Raw genomic sequence first — 22681 nt, 5'->3', positions numbered from 1 at the left:
GGCTGCAAGATATTATTGGTATCCATAAATGTTCTTAAAATGTTCTGGTTAGATCACCTGTATGTACTTTGAACATCTCTAATCTCCAGTTATGACAACAATAAAGATAGCCGGATTCTCCTGCCATATGATTAGGCGTATGACAGGACTGATAATAGGCAGTCTGCCAAAGAACAGTCAATTTTAATGCAACAAATACACTGAAGATGTGCTTTAAAGACTGAAGTGCTCATACTGGATTCATACTTTGTCTTCACAGTATGCATTATTTCTTTTATAAAATAACAATGAATGTATAAGATCTGGTTCAGAATAAATCAGTGAAGCCATAACTCACTGGCTTCTTAAGAATAAATTTGAATAAGTTTAAACCTTTTTTCTGACTTCATACATAATGCTTGTTGAAATACAAACAACTTAATTGGGTTTTTAGAATTCAGTTAAGACCATGGAAAAAGCCAACACAAGTTATGAAATAAATGTGTTTCTCCACCAAATGTTAAAACCCTGCAAAGCTCCTTCTGAGATTTTTGATATTTCACATTTTGTTACATGTTTTAGTCACAGTTAGAAAGAACTAAAAAACAAGTGAGCCTGTCTCATCAGTATGTCTTATTCAGATAATGATTCTCCATGGTTTCTGAAATGCTCTGTGTCCTAAACCCAAAGACTGAGTTTGGATCTGGCCAGGATATTTGAGGTAGGAAAATTTCATTTTTGTTTCTTTTCATGCATTCATAAATGTGTCCACTTTGAAAGTTGTAGAAAACTTAGTAAAAGTCACCATATCCCAGTAAAAAGAAAATCACAGAGAATTCAAAAGAGAGAACATTGAATTTCTTTCAACCTTGTGCTGCATGATTAAAGTAAAAAATGGGAAAAATAAAGGGAAGTCTTATGGACTGAAAAGAAAATAACTCAGTTATTTGAGCTACCGTACAAGGCTTCTTTCTTCACAGGTGTAACAATGCTTTGAAGTTGAGGCAGTGGGAGAGGGAGTGTGATGATTGTATTCTTTCTGGAAATTAGAAGAGGGACAAGGAGTGTAATAACTCCTCCACTGGGAGAATATCTTCCCCACAGTGATAATAGCCAGTGTGCAAGTGCGCATGTTCTTGTTGTGTTCCTGCTTGGAGAACACATTATGTAATGTGTTTTTGCTTTATGATCTGCATACTTAGAAATAGCACGAAACAGATTAAGCTAATTATTGGTAGTAAAGATAAGAAACAGGGAGGCACAGACAATTAATTCCAAAGAAAAATAATCTTTAAGGTTTCTGAATAGATGGTAACTAAAGATTCATGTTTCTTAAAAAAAAAAAAATCCCCAATCACTCTTGTCTCTTTGTTGAAGACCTTTGGTCTGCCATGACGAATTCACTATCATGCAGTGAAGTGACTTTCCATTTAGCCACATTTTAGAAAATATGTAACAATAAGTCAAAGTATGCTTTCTGTTGTTTAAAAATCACATCATTATTAAGAAGGTTAATTTCCAACCAGGAGGACTGGATTTATTTTTGTTACTATTTTTTTTATTATTGTGGGAATTGTGCTACTCATAACAAGTCAGGGCAGGTCCGTGATGTGACTTCAAATGTCATAAAGTTACATGAGCTACATGACCAACCCTTTTCTAATGCAGGACTTCTCAGTTCAGCCCTACGAGGGTCGCAATGCTACAGGTTTTCAGTGTATCCCTGCTCTAACACACCTGACTCAAATTAAATGGATCCAACAGCCTTTGAAGTTCTGCACAATGTTTTATTAATTTGGGTCAGGTGTGTTGGGGCAGGGACAAGTTGAAAACCTGCAGGACTGCGGCCCTCGTGGGACTGAACTGAGTAGCCCTGCTCAAAAGTCTTGAAATCAATCTCAAATCCAACAGAGGCCTTATTATGTTCTGTGTTCTTTTTACTTATCTTCTCTGGTTAATATAGATCAGAGCTAATAAAGTGTCTCTCCACCTATTGCCTTTGAAAGCAGTTAAAAATTAGTCTATAAATTAAATTCCATCTAGGATAAAATGAATGTGAAAGCACGCAGTGAATAATTACTTCCTTATCAAACTGACATCAAAGGTCACTCTAGACTACTTCTGACTAACTTTGACTAATTCATCCATCTATGAGTCTTCCTCCTGTGCCAATTGGCTCTTGCATCTGTCAGCTAAACACTGGATTGGATGATAAGCTGGGTTGAGGGAATGCTCTTGTATGATATGGCATTTCAACTTTGTCCCTTGAAACACTCAGGCATTTCTCCTGCATGCCACAGCCACAGAGGAGTGTATTGATCTAATTGTCTGCTGCATTTTTTATTCCTGTTGAATCGTTTTATGAAAATTTCACCAGCTGCTTCATCATCAGAATAATGACTTTGGCTACAGAAAGGGTAAGATCACTGGTTAATTTGGTTTTAAGTGATTGATGTAGAATCTGTTTGGTTAAACAAAAATAGATGTTTGAATGCAGGTATACGTGGAAGTGACCTGTTTAATTGATTTTGTTATCAGGAACGTGAAGTGTGAGACCCAAATTTGCGACAGACCAAATGGAGATATCGTTTGTTGTGTGTGTAAAAATAAGCAGAAACCTAGAAAAGAAATTGAGGAACATCTTTGTTTCTTGTACTCTTTATTTCAGGTCCATGGAGGGATGGACCTCTTTGACCTTCTGCTCAGAAACACAGAAGAATCAGCCAGTTGCCACAGCGACCAGCCGTGGACTATGACAACTAACGATGTATGTGATCTGAACATTCAGCACTGTTTGCTCCTAAACAGAGTCATTTGGGACAAAATGATCACAATCTCTTCTTTAATTGATGTTCTTATAAAAATACAACACATAGAGCGCAAACTGGTTTGTGAACAGAGGTCAGTCATGATTGAGCATAGTCTCATTTGTATGGAATCTCATTTACAGTCAAATGCTATGTTTTGTTCATGTGGCTGCTTGTGTTCATGTGCAGGAATATATTGATCTAATTGAATCGGTCAATGGTTTAACGTGATGATGTGTACATCTCCTTCTCCTCAGAGCGTAAGCCCTCAGAGAAATGTTGCAGATGACTTCTTAGACACTCTCCTACATGAGTCCTCCTCTGTGCCGACATCCCCCTTGTGGTCTCCCTGCACCACTGACAGTGGCATTAACGAGGACCGCCTGACAGATCACAAAGACAGCCCCCATCAAATCTCCTGCACTGTTCTTCCAGACTTTGACATCCATGCACTCCCTCAGCCTCCATCTCTGGAGAACAAGCCACCAGCCTATGAAAAGATGTCCGATGTTTCCATTGATTTTGGTAAGCCAAAAATGGTGAAAGTGTTTAAATTTTGCAGTTGCAGAATGAGTCATGAAAACAGTATGGTAGATTATCTTTATATGGAACAAAAATATATTGGGTTAAGAAAGAAGGGCAACTGTAGGATGCTAGAAAACAGGGTAAAAATGATGACCTTGACATAGTCCCATTCTTCATTTTGTAGTCTTTGTAGCAGAATAATGCGGGCTGTTAAATGCACCTCTGACTGTGAGGGTTTTCAAAGAAGGAACAATTATTTAAAGTTTTTCCTCATTTCTCATCATTTGGAAGGATAAAAGCTTGTGCAAATGTGAATCACAATGTTCTGAAATTGTACTTTTTGAATAATGGCCCCCTTTCATGATGATTGACTCTTTCAGTGACAAAAAAAAATCAATAAACCAAGTCTTAAACATCACAAAAAATGTCAAACGCAGGCATGTGTTAGGGTACTCATGATGCAGCAGTTTGGGTTTGTAGACTTAAAGTTAATTTGCATTCAAAAATCTTTTGATCAGCTGAGTTTCAGTTTGAGCAGCTGTTTCCCTGTTCTGCAGCACCAGCGGTCATATTTACAAGTATAACACTCTTCTAAAGCTACTTGTTGATAGGCTGCTCTACAGTATTAATTTATCTGTGCACTAAGGCTTAATCTACTGCTTCTGTCCCTTCATGTAATCCAGGACTGGTTCCTGATATATAACACAGATAAATGGCAAATTAAAACAAAAATCTGTATAAAAGTAAGGTGATTAGCTAGCACATGCCAACAGAACAGCTTCAAAGTAAACTACATGGATTCTGCAGCTCTCTGAAATTCTGCTGATGAGATGGAACCACAGAGTGTATAGATAAGATGGATGCAGATCCAAAGCTTTTCCATTTTATTTGACCTTTAATTTTGGCAGCTGTGGCTCAGAAGATAGGAGTTGTCTGCCAATCAGAACGCTGTGGTTCGATCCCCAGTTTCCCCACTCCACATGTGTAAGCGTCCTTGAACAAGACACTGATCTTTTTACCCCCCACCTCTGATGCATTCAGTGCTGTGAGAGTGTGTAATATATAGAAAAAGCTCAAAGAAGCACAGTACAGCAAACATGTGTGTGTTAATAGATAAATGCAGTTTAAGTAGTTGCAGTAGTTTAAAGCACTTCCAGTGGTCAGAATAACTAGAAAATGGTTATGAAAATGCAACCAATTTCACGCACCATTCACACTCATCTTTGAACGTCTCAAATCAGCCTGAACAGACAACAACTAACTTGCCATTTTTCCATAAAAGAAAAGTAGCAGCACGACTGGGATTTTGGTCAAAACAGGCACAGGAATAACATAAAATAACATTATATGTTTTGGAAGATGAAATTTGGGAGATGATGGTAAAGGAGGTTGAAGCCAAGCAGCACATATTATTCTGCAGATCGAAGGGTGGCCAGCAAAAAAACTAAACACATCATTGTAATAGTGTTGTAGTGTTAATCCTGCAGTGAATGAGATGGGGTAGGAAGACAAAGCTGTGGCTAATTTTAAAAAGAAATGTTTCTGGCCTTAAAGTGTCTTTGTGTAGCATTTCTATAATGTTGCATGATGTTTTTAATTCAGCACACTGCAAGTACTTTTTACTGTAAATTCTCTCACCCTGTTCACTAAAGTTGTGTTTAAAACAGGCTTGCAGGCAGGAAATCAAGGTTTCATAAAATTTATCTATAAGATTTTTTTTTATTTAGATCAAAGTTAAGATCAGTATTAATCACTGAATTATGTTTGTGTGTGAGAGATGAGTTGTTAGGACCTGGAAACACTGAGGGCTTCATATCTTTGAGTTTTCACCTGATAATTGTGCCACTTTCAACTTATTTCAAAGTAGAATGTAAATAAAATGTCATCTCATGGCCATGAGGATAACCTGGCTCTCATAAAGATGAAAACAAGGTAAACAAAATTATTACAATCTGAGCTCTCATTCAGTGCTGTTATGATTATTCTTTTGTTAGCAGCAGGACCTGAGAACAAACATGTGCCTTGAGACTGATGAAGATAATCTGCTGTCTTGCTGAGTTTTTGTTCCTGTTGTGAGACAAGAGCTGTTTGTGAACTCTGACTAATGCAAACTGTTAAAACAGTGCCTCTTTATCTGATACCTTCCTCTTCATCAGCTCTCTGCTGCTTTTGTTGTTGGCACTCATCATCCACTCTGCTCTACCTTTTCTATAACCCTGTTCAGAATAAAATGCCAAATGGCAAAATCTATTGAATCTGATTATTAGATCATAAAGACATTTATCAGTTTATTTTATATCTGTGTGGTCTTAAACACTAACCGTTAATCAGTCTCAACTTGTATACGATGCAACTGCACTCATGTTCTGATTCCTCTGCTGCTATAGCAACAGGAGACAACTCTTCTTCCACATCCCCCAGCCTCACCTGCATCATGTCCCCTTCTTCTATTTCTTCTTCTTCCTTCTCCTCATCTATTTTTTCTACTTTTACTTCTTCTTGTAAATCTCAGATAAAGCTTTAGCACAGTCTGGGTACCATGCACTTGACCAACCCACAACTGCTGCCCACTCTCTATTTCTTGTACCACTTCCAAGCAAAATATGGACCTGCTATGGTATGAAGCTGTGCTGTTTGACACAAAAAGAAACCAAAGCATAGCATGCAGGCATTTATGAGCCACTAACTAGCCACTAATATTATTATTTTGTGAGGCTTTAATGTGCAATTAAAAATTTATTTTTGCCTCTGCTTTCTTTTGTACATATAAAATGCCTAAAACCTATGTACACTGTTGTATCTTTGCTCTGTAAAGCATGTGTTTTTTGTTCCAACTGCAAGTAGAGTATGTTTTGTATGCCTTTGCTTATTTTTCTGGTTTATTTTGTAGACTGGGAGCCTGGTGGTCTCCATGAGGATTTTGGATTTGCATACTACCTTTCCACAAACCAAAACTCCCTGCTTCCATCCAGCCACGCTGTCACAGTGAAAGACCTGCTGTTATCCAACCTTGGGCAGAAAGTAAGATGAGTCAAACATTTCTATGAAAGACATTAGTTCAGTCCAGTTTTCTAATTACAGTATTAGTTGAATGTGATAAATGAATAATTCACACCCCATTTCTCTGTATTGTTCGAGAGGAAAAAAAAGACTCTCTTGTCTCTTAATAAACACAATTACAGGAACTGTTATTCCACTTCAGTGCCTTCCTCAAGCAAGCTGCTAAGAGTCCATTAAACTTTAATAATGTTTTACAGGCACAACAAACCTCTCAGCATTCCTTTCAGGAGCTTGTGCTCAATGAGGATGAGAAGAAGCTTCTGGCTAAAGAAGGAGTAAACTTACCCAGCAAACTGCCCCTGTCCAAGGTACATGAGTAAGATGCATTATGCAGATTAGTCTCTGAGCACACATATGCCCCACACATAGCACCTTTGATCTAAATTTGTATCCCTTTTTCCACAACTCCCCCATTGCCCCATCCCAACCTATTTTTGTCTCACTCTTTTTCTTCTTCAATCTTTCTTGTTTCTGTTCTTTCATGTGTTTCATCTCCCAAGTTTGAGGAAAGGGTTTTGAAGAAGATCCGACGGAAAATCCGCAACAAGCGCTCAGCTCAAGAAAGCCGGAAGAAGAAGCGAGAATATGTTGACAGTCTGGAAGGAAGGTATGGATCCATCTGTGCTCAGCATCTCTCGCTCAACATGACATTATTGTTGCATAATTTGGCCAAGGGAGTTAAATTTTAATGCAGTCATTTCTTTGCAATCTGAAATGCATAACAATGATCCTGTCTTGACATTCACTCAATTAACTTCTACAAATGCTTACTTTTAAAGAGGTAAATATCTGTTTAATTATTCAATCATCACAGGTGAAGCAGATTAAATATTTTTTTTCATCTACTAAACAAAGTTCTTTCTGAGTAGAAAATCCTCAGAGGAAGGTCAAAGGAAATTCACAAAACTCTACTGGTACAATTGGAGTAGAAAGACAAAAGGCTGAATGTAAGTCATGGGTGACCAAAAAGAAACATGTTAAAAGGGGTAAACATGAACGGATGTTAAGGGAATTAAGTGCTGAAACATCACAAAGAGACATACTATTGATGTTACCAAAAGCCAGAATTTAAAAAATATTGTGAGCAATAATTCTCCAGGTTATCTAAAGGTCTATAAAAGATTTCTTTAGACAATCCAGTTCTTGTAGGATTTTCATGTTTTAATTTGTTAAGCCATTTAACACTGACCTATGAATCATTCAATCATATAAAAAGGACTTAACTTGAGAGAAGAACCAATATTATGTCTAGACATAACAGACAACTTTGCAAAGAACCAATTTCAAATGGGATCTTTGGACCATTTCCTAATAACAGCCTGTCACAAAGACACATAATTGTTTCCAATTTCTTTCGTTGAAGCTACTAAAAGTGCCAAAGATCACATAGTTTGATTGGCGCAAAATAGTATTTCTGTTGCAACAAAGTCCTTTCCAAAGAGCTGTTTTATGAAAACCTGTCTCCACATGTTGTGGTGTGTGCCCTGAAATACTTAGAGGAAACTGGACAAGTGGAGGAAAAAAGAAAAATGCAGGCCAACAAAAACAAAACAAAAAAAATTATAGCAGATGAATAATATCTCACAGAGATGTCCTGGGAATAATAAGAAAATCCAGCAAAAGTCCTGACACAGAAGCTGTGGTGCATCTTCAGCTTTAGATGATCCATCTACTGAAGGGACAGAAAAGTACAGATTTTTTTTCATCAAGGTATTTAATCTGGCAATGAGTTTCCAAATACCAGTGCCATAACATATTCAAAAGAAGACCACACAATAGAAAACTACCGGTCAAAAACCTCAAAATTAAAAAAGCAAGGGGGGATCATCTTGGAAAACATCCAAAAAACAACTTTGGAATATCATTGAAAATGTCTGGAAATTTATTCCCTGAGATTACCATAACAAACTGCCAGAAAGCTAAGCCGGATGTGTATCAATAAAGCACCATGAATTTCTATAACAAGTAAAACTCCAGAGAATGTAAAGGTTAAGTGAAGGATGATGAAAGCTTTCAAATACACCCATCTAGTTCAAATTTCCCCCTTAGCACCATCTGTATTTAATCTGGGGGCCATTTGAACAGAAACCATGCACAGCCTATTTTGTTGAATTGTTTTCTTTGGCTACCTACCATAAAAAAAACAAAAAAAAAACAAAAACAAAAAAAAACAAAAAAAAAACTGTGTCTTCTCCTCATGCAGTCAGTGCCAGTTTAGGGAGCTAGCATATGCCTGAGAAAAAGGGTGTATACCAAACAACCCAAACATACTCCATCACTGAGGAGTCACTAAGAAATCTTAGTTTTATTGAAAGAGTTTGAAGAGTTTGGAGTTGCTGGCTTGGTTGTAACACTTTCCCAGCAGCTGTAGCGCTAATATCTCTGAAACATACCTCCACTATTAACCTGTGACAGCAACATCAATCCAGTGGAAAAAGTGCATGCCAGGTATTATCCTGAACATGCCACAACATAAACCATAAACAATGGCCACCAAACTCTGACATCACCAATTGTGCAGCTTTTGGATTAAATATTCACCACATCTTGCTATGAAATATTGACCCAGCATGTTTTTGGTTTGATAGTTACCCCACAGTGTGAATGAAAACCACCCATCTGGGTAGGGTATACTGTGATAGCCAGCAGCACAACAAAGCAGATAAGCCGCTGTGTCTGGCAGCAGCAGGAGGGCTCAAGCAAAACCTAAAGATGACTCAGCATGATGCACCAGAAGCACAATTGGTTTCTGCCAAGATGAAGCTCATCTGAGTCTTCCTCCACCCTCTCTAACTCCAGGCTGTGCAGCATGAGCATCATTACAACGATCAGCCAGGAAATTTGTCACCAATCCTGCCTGCCTCCCACATGTTGGCTCTTTCACCCCATCACACCTCCACAAACAATTCAGTGTGGTAGAGCGTGCACTTCAGTGCAGCAGTGTCATCAAATCCCTTTGTTTTGTCATTTCCCACCAGGTTTATTGTTGATCAACCCCCACCCCCAAGATTACTTATATGTGTAGATCTTACACCACTGGACTTATAAAATCTGCTGGTTGTGATTCATCTCAGTTAAGGCAGACTGGGAGAATGTACTGATGTGCTGATGTTTATTTCCATATTTTTAAACCAGAGGAGAGTTTTTGCAGTTCAGCCTTTGTTGTCAATCTAGCAGTTAATTGTGTTCTCAGGAAAACTTTGAAATGACCTTACAAACCTAAGTGTGTGTGTGCTATTATCACCCCTTTAATTTCTGAGCTTTACTGCTTCTTAAAAACAAAGGTTTCATAATAGGATTGTCTCTATTATTGAGCTCAGTCAGCTTTAGATGGTAATCAGCTGAAGGTGGAACATGCCAACTTGGTTGTTATTATAAGTCAATAGCAATATTGAGGGGTGACTCAGAAGAACATATAAGGAACAGGAGAAAAACACGAGGAAGGGGGAGTCCCTGTTTAGAAAGGAGTGGATGATAACCGTCCGCACATGGATATTGGCAAAGGTGAAGAAATGATGACACTGCTTAATTTCCCTGTTGCTTTACTTCATCTACTATATATTTCCACTGTCTTTCTCCTGTCTCTCTTTCTGCAGGATGTCTGCATGCAGTGCTCACAACCTTGAGCTGCAGAGAAAGATCAAACAGTTGGAGGAAACCAACAAGTGAGTTATCTTATTAGCAAAAAGGCCAAACTAATGTTTGTTTTTTACCTAAGGTGATTGATCCCCTTAATACTTCAATGCTTAGAAGGCAAACACATTTTCATTTATTGTCTAAGCAACAGTGCAGAAAGGTTTCTTCAATGGATTAAACCAGAAAAAAGGAAAAAAACTAAAAAAAATTACCATAAAACAAGCTATAATTAGTTCATGTCTTTCTTTTTTGTTTGATAAAGTGTTGCTTGATTTCCAATTTTTTAACTAATAGTTTGATTACCAAAATTGGTTTCAGTGCATTATCATCCTTACAGCTTTAACAGTTCAGAAAAAAATTTATATTTATTATTTTGATTTATTGCAATTGCATAGAATTTTTTTATGTTAACCTGATGGTACAAGATGTCCTATGGACAGAATGTGAGAAGTAAATATGTATTTTACTTAGTCTATCTTCCAAGTACCTACATGGAATACACCATTAGTGTCATGTTCTTAACTGACCTGAGACCCTAAAATGCCGACCTAGAAAAAACACTTGAAAAGATCTTAAGGGGGATCAAAATAGTGATTTTATTGCTCAGACATTCAGAGCAAATATAAAGTCCTCACGGGAATCCAAAAAGGCTAAGGCAGGCAGTGGGCCTGGGCGATGACTAAAGTGGTTGAGTGCAGGTGTACTTACACTTCCCCGGGCCACTGCTCTATATAAAAAAAAACAAGCATGTGCAACTAAACTGAAAAATCACAAACCCTGACAGCTGGAAAGCTTGGATTCTTGAGGGTAATGTATACCATTCCAGACCACAATCATAGCTGCAGATTCAGTAAACACTTACTGTACTCTAGTAGCAGATGATACTGCAACAAAAACAGTCCTGTTACATCAGCAAGATTCCAGTAAAAATAGTCCAGTAAAATAGTTTGTGCACAACAAGTCTTTTATCCATTAAAAAAAAAACATTTTAGGCCACAATTGAAGATGTTCTGCTGGTTTAGGATGTTTCATGCTGCAGCAAACCTGAATCCAGTTGATGGATCAATATGCTTGGGCAGAACTTGACAACAAGCTGCTGAGGAGAGCTGTGTGTTGGATCAGGGAGACAACTAAAACCTGCATGATTGCAATTGGACACCCCTGTCCTAGATGGAGCCTACATTTATCTAGGAAAAAAATACGAGTTATTCCAATTATACAATTTTACATTTTAAGACAAAATTGTATGCCTGAAGTTGCATTTTTTTGAAAGACCTGGTAATTAAAGATTATTTTCCTTATGTCTTAATGCGTGAAACTTTAGAATGGGAGTTGGGTGTTATCAGACTGGGGGGAACTGCCTGGTTTGAATGGGTGGAGAAGCATATAAAAGTAGCCCTAACATCAAAGGTTGTGAATATATTCTGTGTAGATCTTTGCAGATACTGACTGAGGAGGGCTTGCCTTATTGGACCATCTAAATCTTGATCAAACCATTTTCAGGAAATAAACCCAAGAGAAAAACCTTTAAGGATGTGCTTTAATCATTTTAATATCTCATTTTTGTTATTCTCAGTCAACCACTCATATCCCTCTTAGATCTGCTTTTTTCACACCTATTTGAAGTAATCTCTTTGTATTTCTTTTGTCACCTTGCAATGAGTTGGATCATGTCAGTCAGTGTTTTGTTGATCTATTTTCATTTGTCCTTGAGCTCCCCTCAGACTGTTTTAAGCCAGGATAGGAAGGTGTTGTTCTATGTCAGTGTGAAAGGATCAGAATAAAAGATTTAAACAGGAAACTCTAAGTTTCTTGACTTATGTGGCTTTCTTCCAGATCCTGGAAAAGTGGGGGAAAAAAGTTAGATACATACTCTTTCCCTGTAGCACGCTGCTCCTTTTTCATTTTGCTTCAGTTGCCAAAGATCACAAATGCTGAAAGAAAAAAATAGATCTCTTTATTTCATCTGTGGGCCTTCATGTGCTGTCACATAATGTCTTTTATCTTGTTTTCTGTCTCTGTATTGCAGTGCTCTGCTGAAGCAGCTTAGCCAGCTACAGGCTCTCTTTCCTAATAGCTCCAGCAAAACAACAAATAGAGGAACCTGCATTTTGGTGAGAATTTGCACCCCCTAAAAAGTGATTTAGACAGACTCTGTCATTTCTTACAACAAGGTGCAGCACTTTATGATAGACACTACAATTCCAAATGCATCATTAAAACTGAGATCCCACGACAAAGCCTGCTTCTATTTTTACTTTTAAAATTTGAAAGGAGTCAATGTTTGTTTAGCACCTGAGCTCATCTTTTCAGCAAGATGTTATATAGGTCATCTCTGATAAGTCCTTTTCATTTTGTCCCTGGGTGTTCATTCATTTCCTTCTCATTTGTGTTTTCTATGCTTGGCCTCTTTTTGTTCTGACGTCTGCCTTTGCATCCAGGTTTTGCTGCTCTCCTTTTCTCTGATCATTACCTCAAATCTTCAGCCCAACCCTTACAACCAACAGAGCCAAGCAGAGTATACAGAGACCAAAGGTTTGTAGTCACACTCTTTCATTTCATCATGCATGCACACTCGCAAACACACACTTACTCATTTTTGCCACATCTCTGCCTTTCAGTGCCGTCTCGTTCTCTGCAGTCGATAGATGAAGTAGAAGGCCTCCCTCCTCCCAATCTCCACATTCCCTCCATCTCCAGGGGCTTTGAAGCCCTGCGAAGCCTAACAGAGAAGCTCTGGGCACGAACAGAACTCCCCACAGTACAACTTCCCTCCCTCTCACCATCATCAGGATCACAGGCACGAAGATGATTACTGGACTCACAGGTGGAGAACGATGTGGAGGAGTGTTGACTTGATTACGAATGCATCATCCAAGTGAGCCCTTTAAATGCTTTACGGCGTTTGCTTTTCACTGTTATGACTCAGTGATGCTCCAACACACAAACTTCTAACCAAAAGATGCTGCTTCAAACCAAAATTCCCTTTCTCAAGTATGGTCAGTGAGGAGGTCATCCACTCAGAAATTCTGATATTTTTCATTTTGCTTTAGAAAAAAGTCTCAGAGACCTGGTGGATCATGTATTACTTGCATTGTTAATGCTGTATTTTAATATGTATAATCTGTAAAATATCTGTATTTTATTATTTACCACAATGTATGTTTAATAGAAAATTATTTGAATTATTCAAAGTGGTTTTGTAACATGTTAGTGAAATGCTGAGAAAGATTTTTCTCAAGTTGGAACTACCTGAAAATGCTTTATTCTTTCCCTTTAGTTATGTGCAATAAAGAGGCAATATAGCATAAGAAAACATTGCACATTTATTTTTTCACTGAAAAAAGGATGACAAAATCATTAACACAATTAATAAAAGCAAAGCAAGACAATGAAAAACAATCGGATAAAATGAACCAGACACAATTACACTGAAGCTGCCATTAGAAGTGTCCACGCTGTCTCTAGATCCTAATCTAACAAGAGAGTACTAAAAATCAAAGTCTCCTTTTCTTCTGAGATGAGAATGAGTAAAAACCAACAGTCCTCCGCAGAGTCCTACTGTTAGTTTTTCACATATTTAAGAGTCTGACCATGAAAACTGAACACTGTAATCAGGATTTCACACTGGACGAAAAGAAAGAAGTAATAATTAATATATATATATATATATATATATATATATATATATATATATAAATGTGCTGATTGAGCCTCTCAATACTCAATACTGCAATTTTCAGGAGGACAAGGACAAAAAAAACGCGACAGCATTTTCCTGGAGCCCTAATTACTTATAGCTTTCTGTTCAAAGTCTGAAGACAGGTACATGTAGGCTTTGATCAAAGCAGTGAAGAAGCATCTACACCAGGGGTGTCCGAAGTCAGTCCTCTATGGCTGCTGTCCTGCAGGTTTTCAATATACCCCCGCTCCAACACATCTGACTAATTTTAAATGGATCCAACAGCCTATGAAGTGCTGCACAATGACAATTGGAGCAGGCAAACATTGAAAACCTGCAGGATTGTGGCCCTTGAGGACTGGAGCTGGACAACCCTGATCTACACATTGCTTGTGTTTCTGGCTTTACATGCAACAGGGTTGCTGGGTGGATGAGCACCAAGTATTGTCATTATATTCTACTCTTGTTGTTGTGAAATTGAGTTTGCATGTACGTGTGTGTGTTAAACCAGTCGCCTAGCAGACAGACTCTTATTGAAAGATAACAAAACGTTTTAAAGAGCTACAGTTAATGTTAAAAAATCTAATCTTTTTATTTAGCAGGAGTGAGCCACACAGTGAGGAAAACACTGACTGGATTTTGGATTTGCTGAAAGTTGTCTCAAGTTCAATAAGGAAGATGTGATTTATCACACCTGCTCTCATCACAGGGTATATGCCTTTCTTCTCTGTTCTCTTAATCACCTCAGCTTTCTCATGCTGTCAAACTCACATCGTTCTTCATTTTGATGCTGCTTCTCTGGTCAAAGATCTTCCTGCCTGCATTTGTTTAAGCCAATCAGGTGGATTCCTGTTCTTTAAGTGTCATCTTTGTTTTGTCCTTCTTCCAACTATCTTCCTGCAACACTTCTGTTTTCCATCATCCTTATGTCATGATGTCCAAAGTGTCACAAAACTTCTTAACTCTGCTAATCCAGCAGCTGAGCTTATTCCAAGGAGGTCTTATCTATTCTCTTTTTTTATTCTTGTTACTGCTCCACCAGGACGATCCATCAGTCTCATGATTAAATACAACATTAGTCTATTCTTACACGTCACCTCTTTTTGTTAAACTGTAAATAGTGAAGCTTCATTTCAATCCCACATGATGTTATTCCTATACTGTGTGTATTTTGTATTTTCCTGGAATACATGTTAAACTGTTTGTTGACTGTACCATGGACAGCAGCTTGATAAGATTTTGGAAGATTTGGAGGATTTTACATGATTAATAGGTTTTAAAGAGCTGATTGTGAGATTTTTTTCTCTTTCTTTTTTGGAATGGTCATGCTGTAAATGTTGGTTTGAATGTAAGTATGACAAGAATAACTAATTTAGCCAGATTAATATATACAAATGGTTGCGCTGGAAGAAACTGGACTCTTTGGCTACGATTTTTCTAAAATCATGACTGTTTATCTAACAGTGCTTCCTGAGTACAGTAGCACAGGTCTTAGAGGTGCAAAGGTGCACTTAACAGCTTAAAAAAAAAAGAATGATTTCTAAAAATCTGAACCAAAATTACAGTTTCACAACCTACTCTGGCTTGGAGTTTAATTACTAATTTAAATGTGTTATATTGAAGTGTTGACCTTGATGCAGGTATAAACTGAGTCAAAATATTGATCACAATGCATTTAAACAGAGTTGCTGCTATTTGAGCCTATAAAGAAGTCATAGGAGTAAAAAAAATCGTTCTTATTATTAAATCATCAAGGTTTGTTCATTTTTTGGGTGGTTTATGAGTATTTGAACAAAGTTTAAATACTCATTTTTCATTCAGTTTTTTTAAATGTGTGTGGGTGTGTAAATTATTCTCTCATTTTCACAACATTAGAGTGTATCAGACAGCCTATTATGAGTAGTTAGTCTCTCTATCATGAGTAGTCTGTGTATTTTTACTTATTTAGACTTGTATGGTAATCAGAGCAACATGCATCCAGTGTAAAACTTCTCCCCATCCCTTACTACCTGAAAAATCAAACTCTCTGAAAATGAAATATAATAGCTTTAAGCATCTTGAAGAGCTTCAGTAGAATGTAAATGAACTGCTTCACACAGAAAGACACGGCTGGACTCTAACCAGTCTTAATATTTTCAGTTAACATGAAAGAAAACCACGTTATGTTACTTTTACTTGAATCTGTGTCAGCTGAATATTAAAAAACAGCTGCATAAAATGAACATGCTCCAACTCTTGCAAGATTTTAAGAGAATATAGCTTAAGAAATATTAAATTAATATTTTAAAAAAGGAGAGCAAGAGACAGAGAATCACATGCTTATCATACCATGGTGAACACTGGATGAGATGCTGGACAAATTCTCAAACTGCTTGTAAATTATGGTTAGATTTTATGTAAGCAGCTCATATTGTATAAGAAAATGGCAGAATTTAACCCCTTCATTTTTAAACTTGCATGATTTTTCTCTGACACACACTGTTGATTCCAGTAACAAAGATTTTACATATCAGGACATGATAGTTAATGTTTATGGGTTGTTACCATGTCTTCAGAAAGATAAATACAGATAAACACGTGACACTGCAATATTTGTTTAACTAAAACTAAGCCAAAATTCTCATGTGAAAAACTAAATACACTTTTTCTGCTTCCACAACAATTAAAAGGTTTTAAATAGCAGCCAAGTGCTGCTAATCAAACTGATGTGATTAACTGATCAATGGTAAATATTAACACCTCAAAAGCAGAAGTTTTACTAGTTCACTGGTCTGGATCATTGAGGTGTGTGTTCACACAAAGCCAAGAATAAAAGACATCAGCAATTGTTGCTGCCCATCAATCTGGGAAGGGCTAAAAGGGCATTTCCAAACAGTTTAGTCCATTATTCTGCATCATTATTCACAGAAAATACTTAAGACAGCTGCCAATCTTCCAAGAAGTGAATGTCCCAACAAGTTCACCCAAGGTCAGATTGTGCAGCGCTCAGAGAGACCACAAAACACCCACAAGCCTATATCTGAGACTCTACAGGCCCACGTGTTAAATGGAAATATTCATGATTAGAAAAAGATTTAACAAATACGGCTTGCTTGGGAGGGTCCTCAGGAGAAAACTTCTCTCTTAAAAGAACATGTTAGTGCAGCTTAAGTCACGCATAATGGAAGAAGAGTGAGGATTTGGGATTGTTTTGCAGACCTGGGCACCTTGCAGTCATCAAATAATTCGGTCATGCAACAGGACAACAATCCCAGGCACAGCAGTCAATCAAAGTCCAATCAAAAATAGACCATGCACTTGGATTCTTACATACTACCTCTGCATTTTCACTCAGTTTTTAATTAATAATGATAGTGTTATATATCATGTCTTGCTGAGGTTGTATAAACCTAATTATTAGAAGTGCATTTTTATTTCTTTTTTGTCCTTATGTAAAACTTTGGACAGTTTTACATAGACAGTTTTAGAATTGAAAAAGCGTGTACTTTATTTTTACATGATTGTACAAAAGAAAATAAATAAATAAGCCACACAACATTCGCTCACACGCACAAACATCTTTCTCTCTCTGCTCTCTTACAAGCCCTGAAAGCTCCACCTGTCCTCTGATGAGGCTCATTTGAGGTGTACAAGATAATTTAGGAATGTAAACACTGATGAAAGTGAGTTCCACTGTCATTTACTTAAGAGTGGTATTTGGGTGTGAAACGGATTGTTTCACTGGTTACATCAAAAGAAAGAAGAAGAAGAAGAAGAAGAAGAAGAAGAAGAAGAAGAAGAAGAAGACGTCTTCCAGCATAAATAAATGCCAACTAAACACAAGTTTTTCTATGGTTATTCAGGATTTTCTGATTGACTTTTAACGTAGCCAGTAGAAATTCTGACGTTCATGGGATCTATATTCGTGTCTTCTTGTACCTGCTGTAATAATAATAATAATAATAATATAGAAACACTGTGGGTGAACTGTGCGCACACACTGCGCCGTCAAGCGGTGGAATGACAACTAGCTAGTATAAAAAAGGAAAAGCACCCCCCACACATACACTCAAGTCCGAGGATGTATTCACACTCACAGGATGAAGAGCCAGCTGTATCATGTCAGACTGACGGTTCTAGACGTCAAAATAGGCTGTTGCGTATTGATCAGATCTTTTAATGTACAAACACCAATTTTCCCGTTTGGAACGGTAAGAACATGCGAGCAAAGACGCCTCACGCGGCTCTGAGTTTGTGAATAATAAACGTTGGACGTGAAAGATGAGGATTTTTTAAATCGCACCTTTGCACCCTCAGTTCGGAAGTTAACCTTGTCGGAAGAGGGAAAGCTGGGAACTTATCTTAAAAAGTAAGTCGGTTTGCTTCTGCAGAATCATGCAGAGCAACAGCAGTTCCTCCGGACCCCAGAGCGCGCTGAATGCGTGCGGAGGAGAGGAGGATGAAATATCCGAGCTGGTCAGCCCGACAGGAGCAGCCTCCAACATTCCAGCTTTTAACCTTTCCCTAAACTGCTGGCTTCACATCCTCTCTAAAGAGTCGTCCATGGATCCGCATGGAGACAGTGCCAACCTGCCAGTAGGTTCAACTTCATTTACGAAATCCAGCAGGAAAAAAATTGAAACATTTAATTATGTAAGACAGTGATTGTGGATAGTTAACATTTGCTGTTAGAAAACTCTTGCAGGTGTTCTTATTCTTTCTTTTCGTGATTTTGTGTACTTCTGAGTTATTTACAGAAAACAAAAGAAATTTTTTAAATACTTATCTGTGTATGTGTGACTGACAGGTGCGAATTCTCATTGCTCTGGTCTACCTGGTGGTTTGTGTCCTGGGGCTTGTGGGTAACCTCCTTGCTCTCTTCCTGCTCCATTCCCGCCGCCGTGGCCACCACCACTCATCCATCGACTGCTTTGTGATGAGTCTGGCAATCACGGACCTCCAGTTTGTTCTCACCTTGCCCTTCTGGGCTGTGGATACGGTGCTGGACTTCCGATGGCCCTTTGGCAGGGTCATGTGCAAGATTGTGAGTTCAGTCACCACCATGAACATGTATGCCAGCGTTTTCTTCCTCACAGCCATGAGCGTCACCCGATACCACTCCCTTATTACCTCCCTGAAGATGGACAGCCCCAGGACTGCCACTGCTCGAGCCAAGTGGGCCAGTTCAGCCATTTGGGTGGTGTCACTGGTGGCCACGCTGCCTCATGCATTCTACTCCACCACAGTCCAGGTTTGTTGAATTCTGTCTAAACAATCAGTCGTGTTTTTTTTCTTTTACTTGGGTGAGTGTCCTTACTCAGTTCTTGCATTTACAGGTGTCTGCAGATGATGAGCTGTGCTTAGTTCGGTTCTCTGACTCTGATTCAGGTCACTGGGATCCTCAAGTTCTGCTTGGACTCTACCAAACACAAAAGGTCCTGCTGGGATTTATAGTTCCCCTGATTGTAATATCTGTGTGCTACCTCCTGCTGCTGAGGTTCATCCTGAGCCGCCGCGTTGTAGGCAGTGTGGTAGACAGTAATAGTGGCATTGAGAAATCTGAGTACGAAAGAGGCCGCCACCGCCGCCGCTCCAAAGTCACTCGTTCTGTCACCATTGTGGTTCTGTCGTTTTTCATCTGCTGGCTGCCCAACCAGGCTCTCACCTTGTGGGGGGTGTTGATCAAGTTCGACTTGGTGCCCTTCAGTAAAGCCTTCTACAATGCCCAGGCCTATGCCTTTCCCTTGACTGTGTGTCTTGCCCATGCTAACAGCTGTCTCAACCCAGTGCTCTACTGCCTGATCCGAAGGGAGTACAGAACTGGATTGAAGGAGCTTCTGCTGAGAGTTTCTCACTCCATCCAGAATGTTGTCTCACTGGCTCTGAGAGGAAGAAGAGTGGAGGAAGCACCACCCAGCATGGTTATGATACACAAGGATGTTAATATGTGATGTATTTCGTCATGAAAAAGTTTCATATTTTGGAAAAAGCACTGAACTTTTTTGCTTTTTTTCTGTACAATAATTATGAAATTAACCAACAAAAATGGTGTATTAATTTATGAGCTTTGGGGGTGCCCAAGGTGAACTCTATGACCGTAAGACTGACCCAGGCTGTCAGTTTACTCCCTGTTCCTGGCCCTCTTGCTAAAGTAAGCTCAGACACCATCTGTGTCCCAGGCAGAGCAAGAACTAGCTGCTGAGTGAGCTGGTGCCACCTGACGTCTACCTGAACAGGGCAATAGCATCTGGTAGCATTCAGACAAATTTTGAGCTACCAACAGCTATACATCCACTAATGTCCACTATGACAGTGGCCACCATTCAGGCCGAATGAATTGGCGCTAATCACTAGCTGCCAGGACTGGGTCCTGCTGAATGAGCACAGATACTAGCATACACCTGGACAGGACAGAGCCAGCCAGCAGCTGATAGCAGCCAGAAAACAGCTTGAATGCTTCCAGCCACTGACAACCTCCACCACACTCTCCCCACAACCTGCACGAACATCTCACTTCATGGTGGGCAGTGACTTGGGCAGTCTAGGAAGCTAAAAGAAGGCCTGTTTTTTGTTGATACATTTCTTCACTTGGCAACTGAAATTATCCAGTATTTGCTTCTACAACTTCTCAGAAATTTTGAAGTACTCACATCGACAATCATGGATCACATTTACCAACACCCACACACTTCACACTAACCGAAACCATTCCATTAACAATGGGGGAGTGTGTAAGCATCATTAGCTTGCTAGATGATTACAGCAGGATGTTTTCTGCCTCAGCTGGGATTTTACCACACATCTGTAGCTATTAACATGGGACTGCACAGGAGTAGATGTACTGTATATGGAGAAGAATTGATAGATAACATAATAATGTTAAAACTATAAGTAATTAGCAGAGTTAGCAAACAGAAATGTCCTGCTATAATCGTTGTTGTTGTGGTTTGTTGTACTGTTTACCTTCAGATTATAGATTAGATTGTTACTCCAACATATACGGCTGGATCTGAGGTGATGTCTTGCTTGAAAACACCATGCTGAGTGAAATGAATAGAAATGATCATCACAGGTTCAATTTGATCTTTGCCAAGTCAGACACAATTCACAAAGTTGTTTCCATTTCTACTAATGTGCATCTACTCACCATCAAAATACGCAAAACCACCTCAAGTGCAGATAAATGTAATTTTTTTATGTGTGCAAGTTTTTTTTTTTTTTTTTATTTAGATTTGTACATTTTCCAGTTGCTGTTTTTAGTTTAATATCTTAGAAATGCAAACCAAAAAACAACAAAAGTAACCCAACCGCTGTTGCTCCTATTCCAAACACCAGGTCAGAGTCAAGCATTAATGCATCAGAATTTCACCTCAGTTTGTCCTATTGAGAGGAATTAACTTTAAATTTCCAACAGTGACTAACTTAATCTTGTGGCAGGTGAAATTCAAGTGTTGGTACACATGTTACTTAATCAAATTCCCAGTTTGATCCACATCCTTCCAAATGGTGCCATGGCTCCAGCACAAAGCAGTCACTTTAGATGGCCTCAAAGAATAATGCAATTTAGTTTTAAATTACTTTCTTTTCCGGCAAATAGTTACAGTTAACAAAGCAGTTTATTAGATGGTCTAAAACACTTAATTACTGTTTTATATCAACTAATGATGTAGGGATCACAAACTCCAGTCCATGAGGGCCACTGAAGTGCAGGTTTTAGATGTGTCCCTGCTCCAACACACAATTCAAATTAAATAGATCCAACGTATTGTTATCAAGTTTTGCACAGTGAGCCATTAATTTAAGTCAAGTGTTGAAGGGAAACCTTTTAAAACCTAAAGGACAGTGGTCCTCAAGGACTATACTTGGTGACACCTGGCTCTATATCCACAATTACAAACATGAGAGTGGTGTTTGTCTTCTCATCGTGATAGTAATGATAAACCTTTTTCTTAATATATATATAAAAAAACAGAAAATCCTTGTTCAGAATTAATCAATATCTTTGATGCCACTAAAGTAAATAAATGAAAAACTAAAATCTATCCTTGTTTTTTCACCAGCTTTGGGTTTGCTCACCAGCTATAGACTATAGCTGTGGATCAGAAAGGCTTTATTGAAGAAGAAATCCTGCTAAAATATTATAAACCACTTGCAGGTGAAATGCAAGCACATTCTTGAAAATGATCAAACTGAGTTTAGTCAGCTGATTCACACACACACACCACAGGCGCACCACCAGCTGATTTTATTGCTTTTACATAAAATACATGTGATGTTTAATTTCCTTTTTAAATAATAAAGGATCTTTGTACCCCACTTCTCACCAGGAATGTTGTGTCCAATATTTGGGTTATTGTGGCTAACTCTGTCATGTTTCACCACTTCATATGAAATTAAACATGATTCCCGGACATTTGCCACTCAGTGTTTGATAAGTGTGAAACTCTCTGTCTGTGTCTGCTTTGCTGTATTGCCGTGAACAGTCCTGTGAATGTATGTATGTCCTGTGACATTAAATAAAACAGAAGGACAAAAGCATTTACTGACGTTTGAGAAAGTTAATCTGCCTTGTAATCACAACAGCATCATGAAGAGGCAAATGAACCAGCTGCACAAAAGCTGTTCTGCGTTTTTGCCCTTTTGCAACCTTTAGAATTTGAACACGGATAACCTTCTTCAGCCATTCACAGACAGTTCCTGACATGTAAATACCAGATACACTCCACCACAATCCCTCCGTTGTGTGCCATTCTGGTAGTGATTACTTCTCCTGTCAGAATCACACATTTTCTCTCCAGGTCTCTGTTGTCTCAGGTGTTGTTAAGAAGCCAGAGGGTCACCAGGGTAACCTGCGCCTTCCACTTTATAATTAAAATAGGGATTTAAAACTAAAAGTGAAAATGACTCCCTAGCTCTTCACACTATGTAATTGACGAAGTCCTCGGTTGCTATCATCTGAGTTGTTTTTGATTTATTATTTTTTTTTTTTACTAAGCAAGAATGAACTGTTTTG

General features: G+C 38.4%; 2 protein-coding genes across 4 annotated transcripts; both read left to right on the top strand.

Annotated features, from left to right (window-relative positions):
• The first annotated feature begins 217 nt into the window (after positions 1 to 217).
• On the top strand, positions 218 to 13299 carry LOC121645310 (cyclic AMP-responsive element-binding protein 3-like protein 3-B). Of its 3 annotated transcripts, XM_041993762.1 has the most exons (10): positions 218 to 700; positions 2648 to 2746; positions 3044 to 3311; positions 6202 to 6332; positions 6569 to 6679; positions 6872 to 6978; positions 9968 to 10036; positions 12037 to 12121; positions 12449 to 12542; positions 12629 to 13299. In XM_041993762.1, exons 2-10 carry the CDS (start codon positions 2660 to 2662, stop codon positions 12817 to 12819), a joined length of 1143 nt encoding a protein of 380 aa, XP_041849696.1. In that variant the 5' UTR covers positions 218 to 700; positions 2648 to 2659; the 3' UTR covers positions 12820 to 13299. The 3 variants fall into 3 exon arrangements, 2 of the variants coding, with proteins under 2 accessions (XP_041849696.1, XP_041849695.1); XM_041993761.1 differs by lacking the exon at positions 218 to 700 and having other exon boundaries at positions 1805 to 2746; XR_006011404.1 differs by lacking the exons at positions 218 to 700; positions 12037 to 12121 and having other exon boundaries at positions 1805 to 2746; positions 12629 to 12755.
• LOC121645311 (relaxin-3 receptor 1-like) lies at positions 12845 to 21396 on the top strand. Its single transcript, XM_041993763.1, has 4 exons — positions 12845 to 12885; positions 18060 to 18264; positions 18476 to 18919; positions 19005 to 21396. Exons 1-4 carry the CDS (start codon positions 12845 to 12847, stop codon positions 19617 to 19619), a joined length of 1305 nt encoding a protein of 434 aa, XP_041849697.1. The 3' UTR covers positions 19620 to 21396.
• The last annotated feature ends 1285 nt before the right edge of the window (positions 21397 to 22681 follow it).

The sequence above is a fragment of the Melanotaenia boesemani genome, chromosome 8 (genome assembly GCF_017639745.1).
Source record: "Melanotaenia boesemani isolate fMelBoe1 chromosome 8, fMelBoe1.pri, whole genome shotgun sequence".
Lineage (NCBI taxonomy): Eukaryota > Metazoa > Chordata > Actinopteri > Atheriniformes > Melanotaeniidae > Melanotaenia > Melanotaenia boesemani.
The sequence above is the reverse complement of the archived record's forward strand: the minus strand, read 5'-3'. Positions and strand labels throughout refer to the sequence as shown.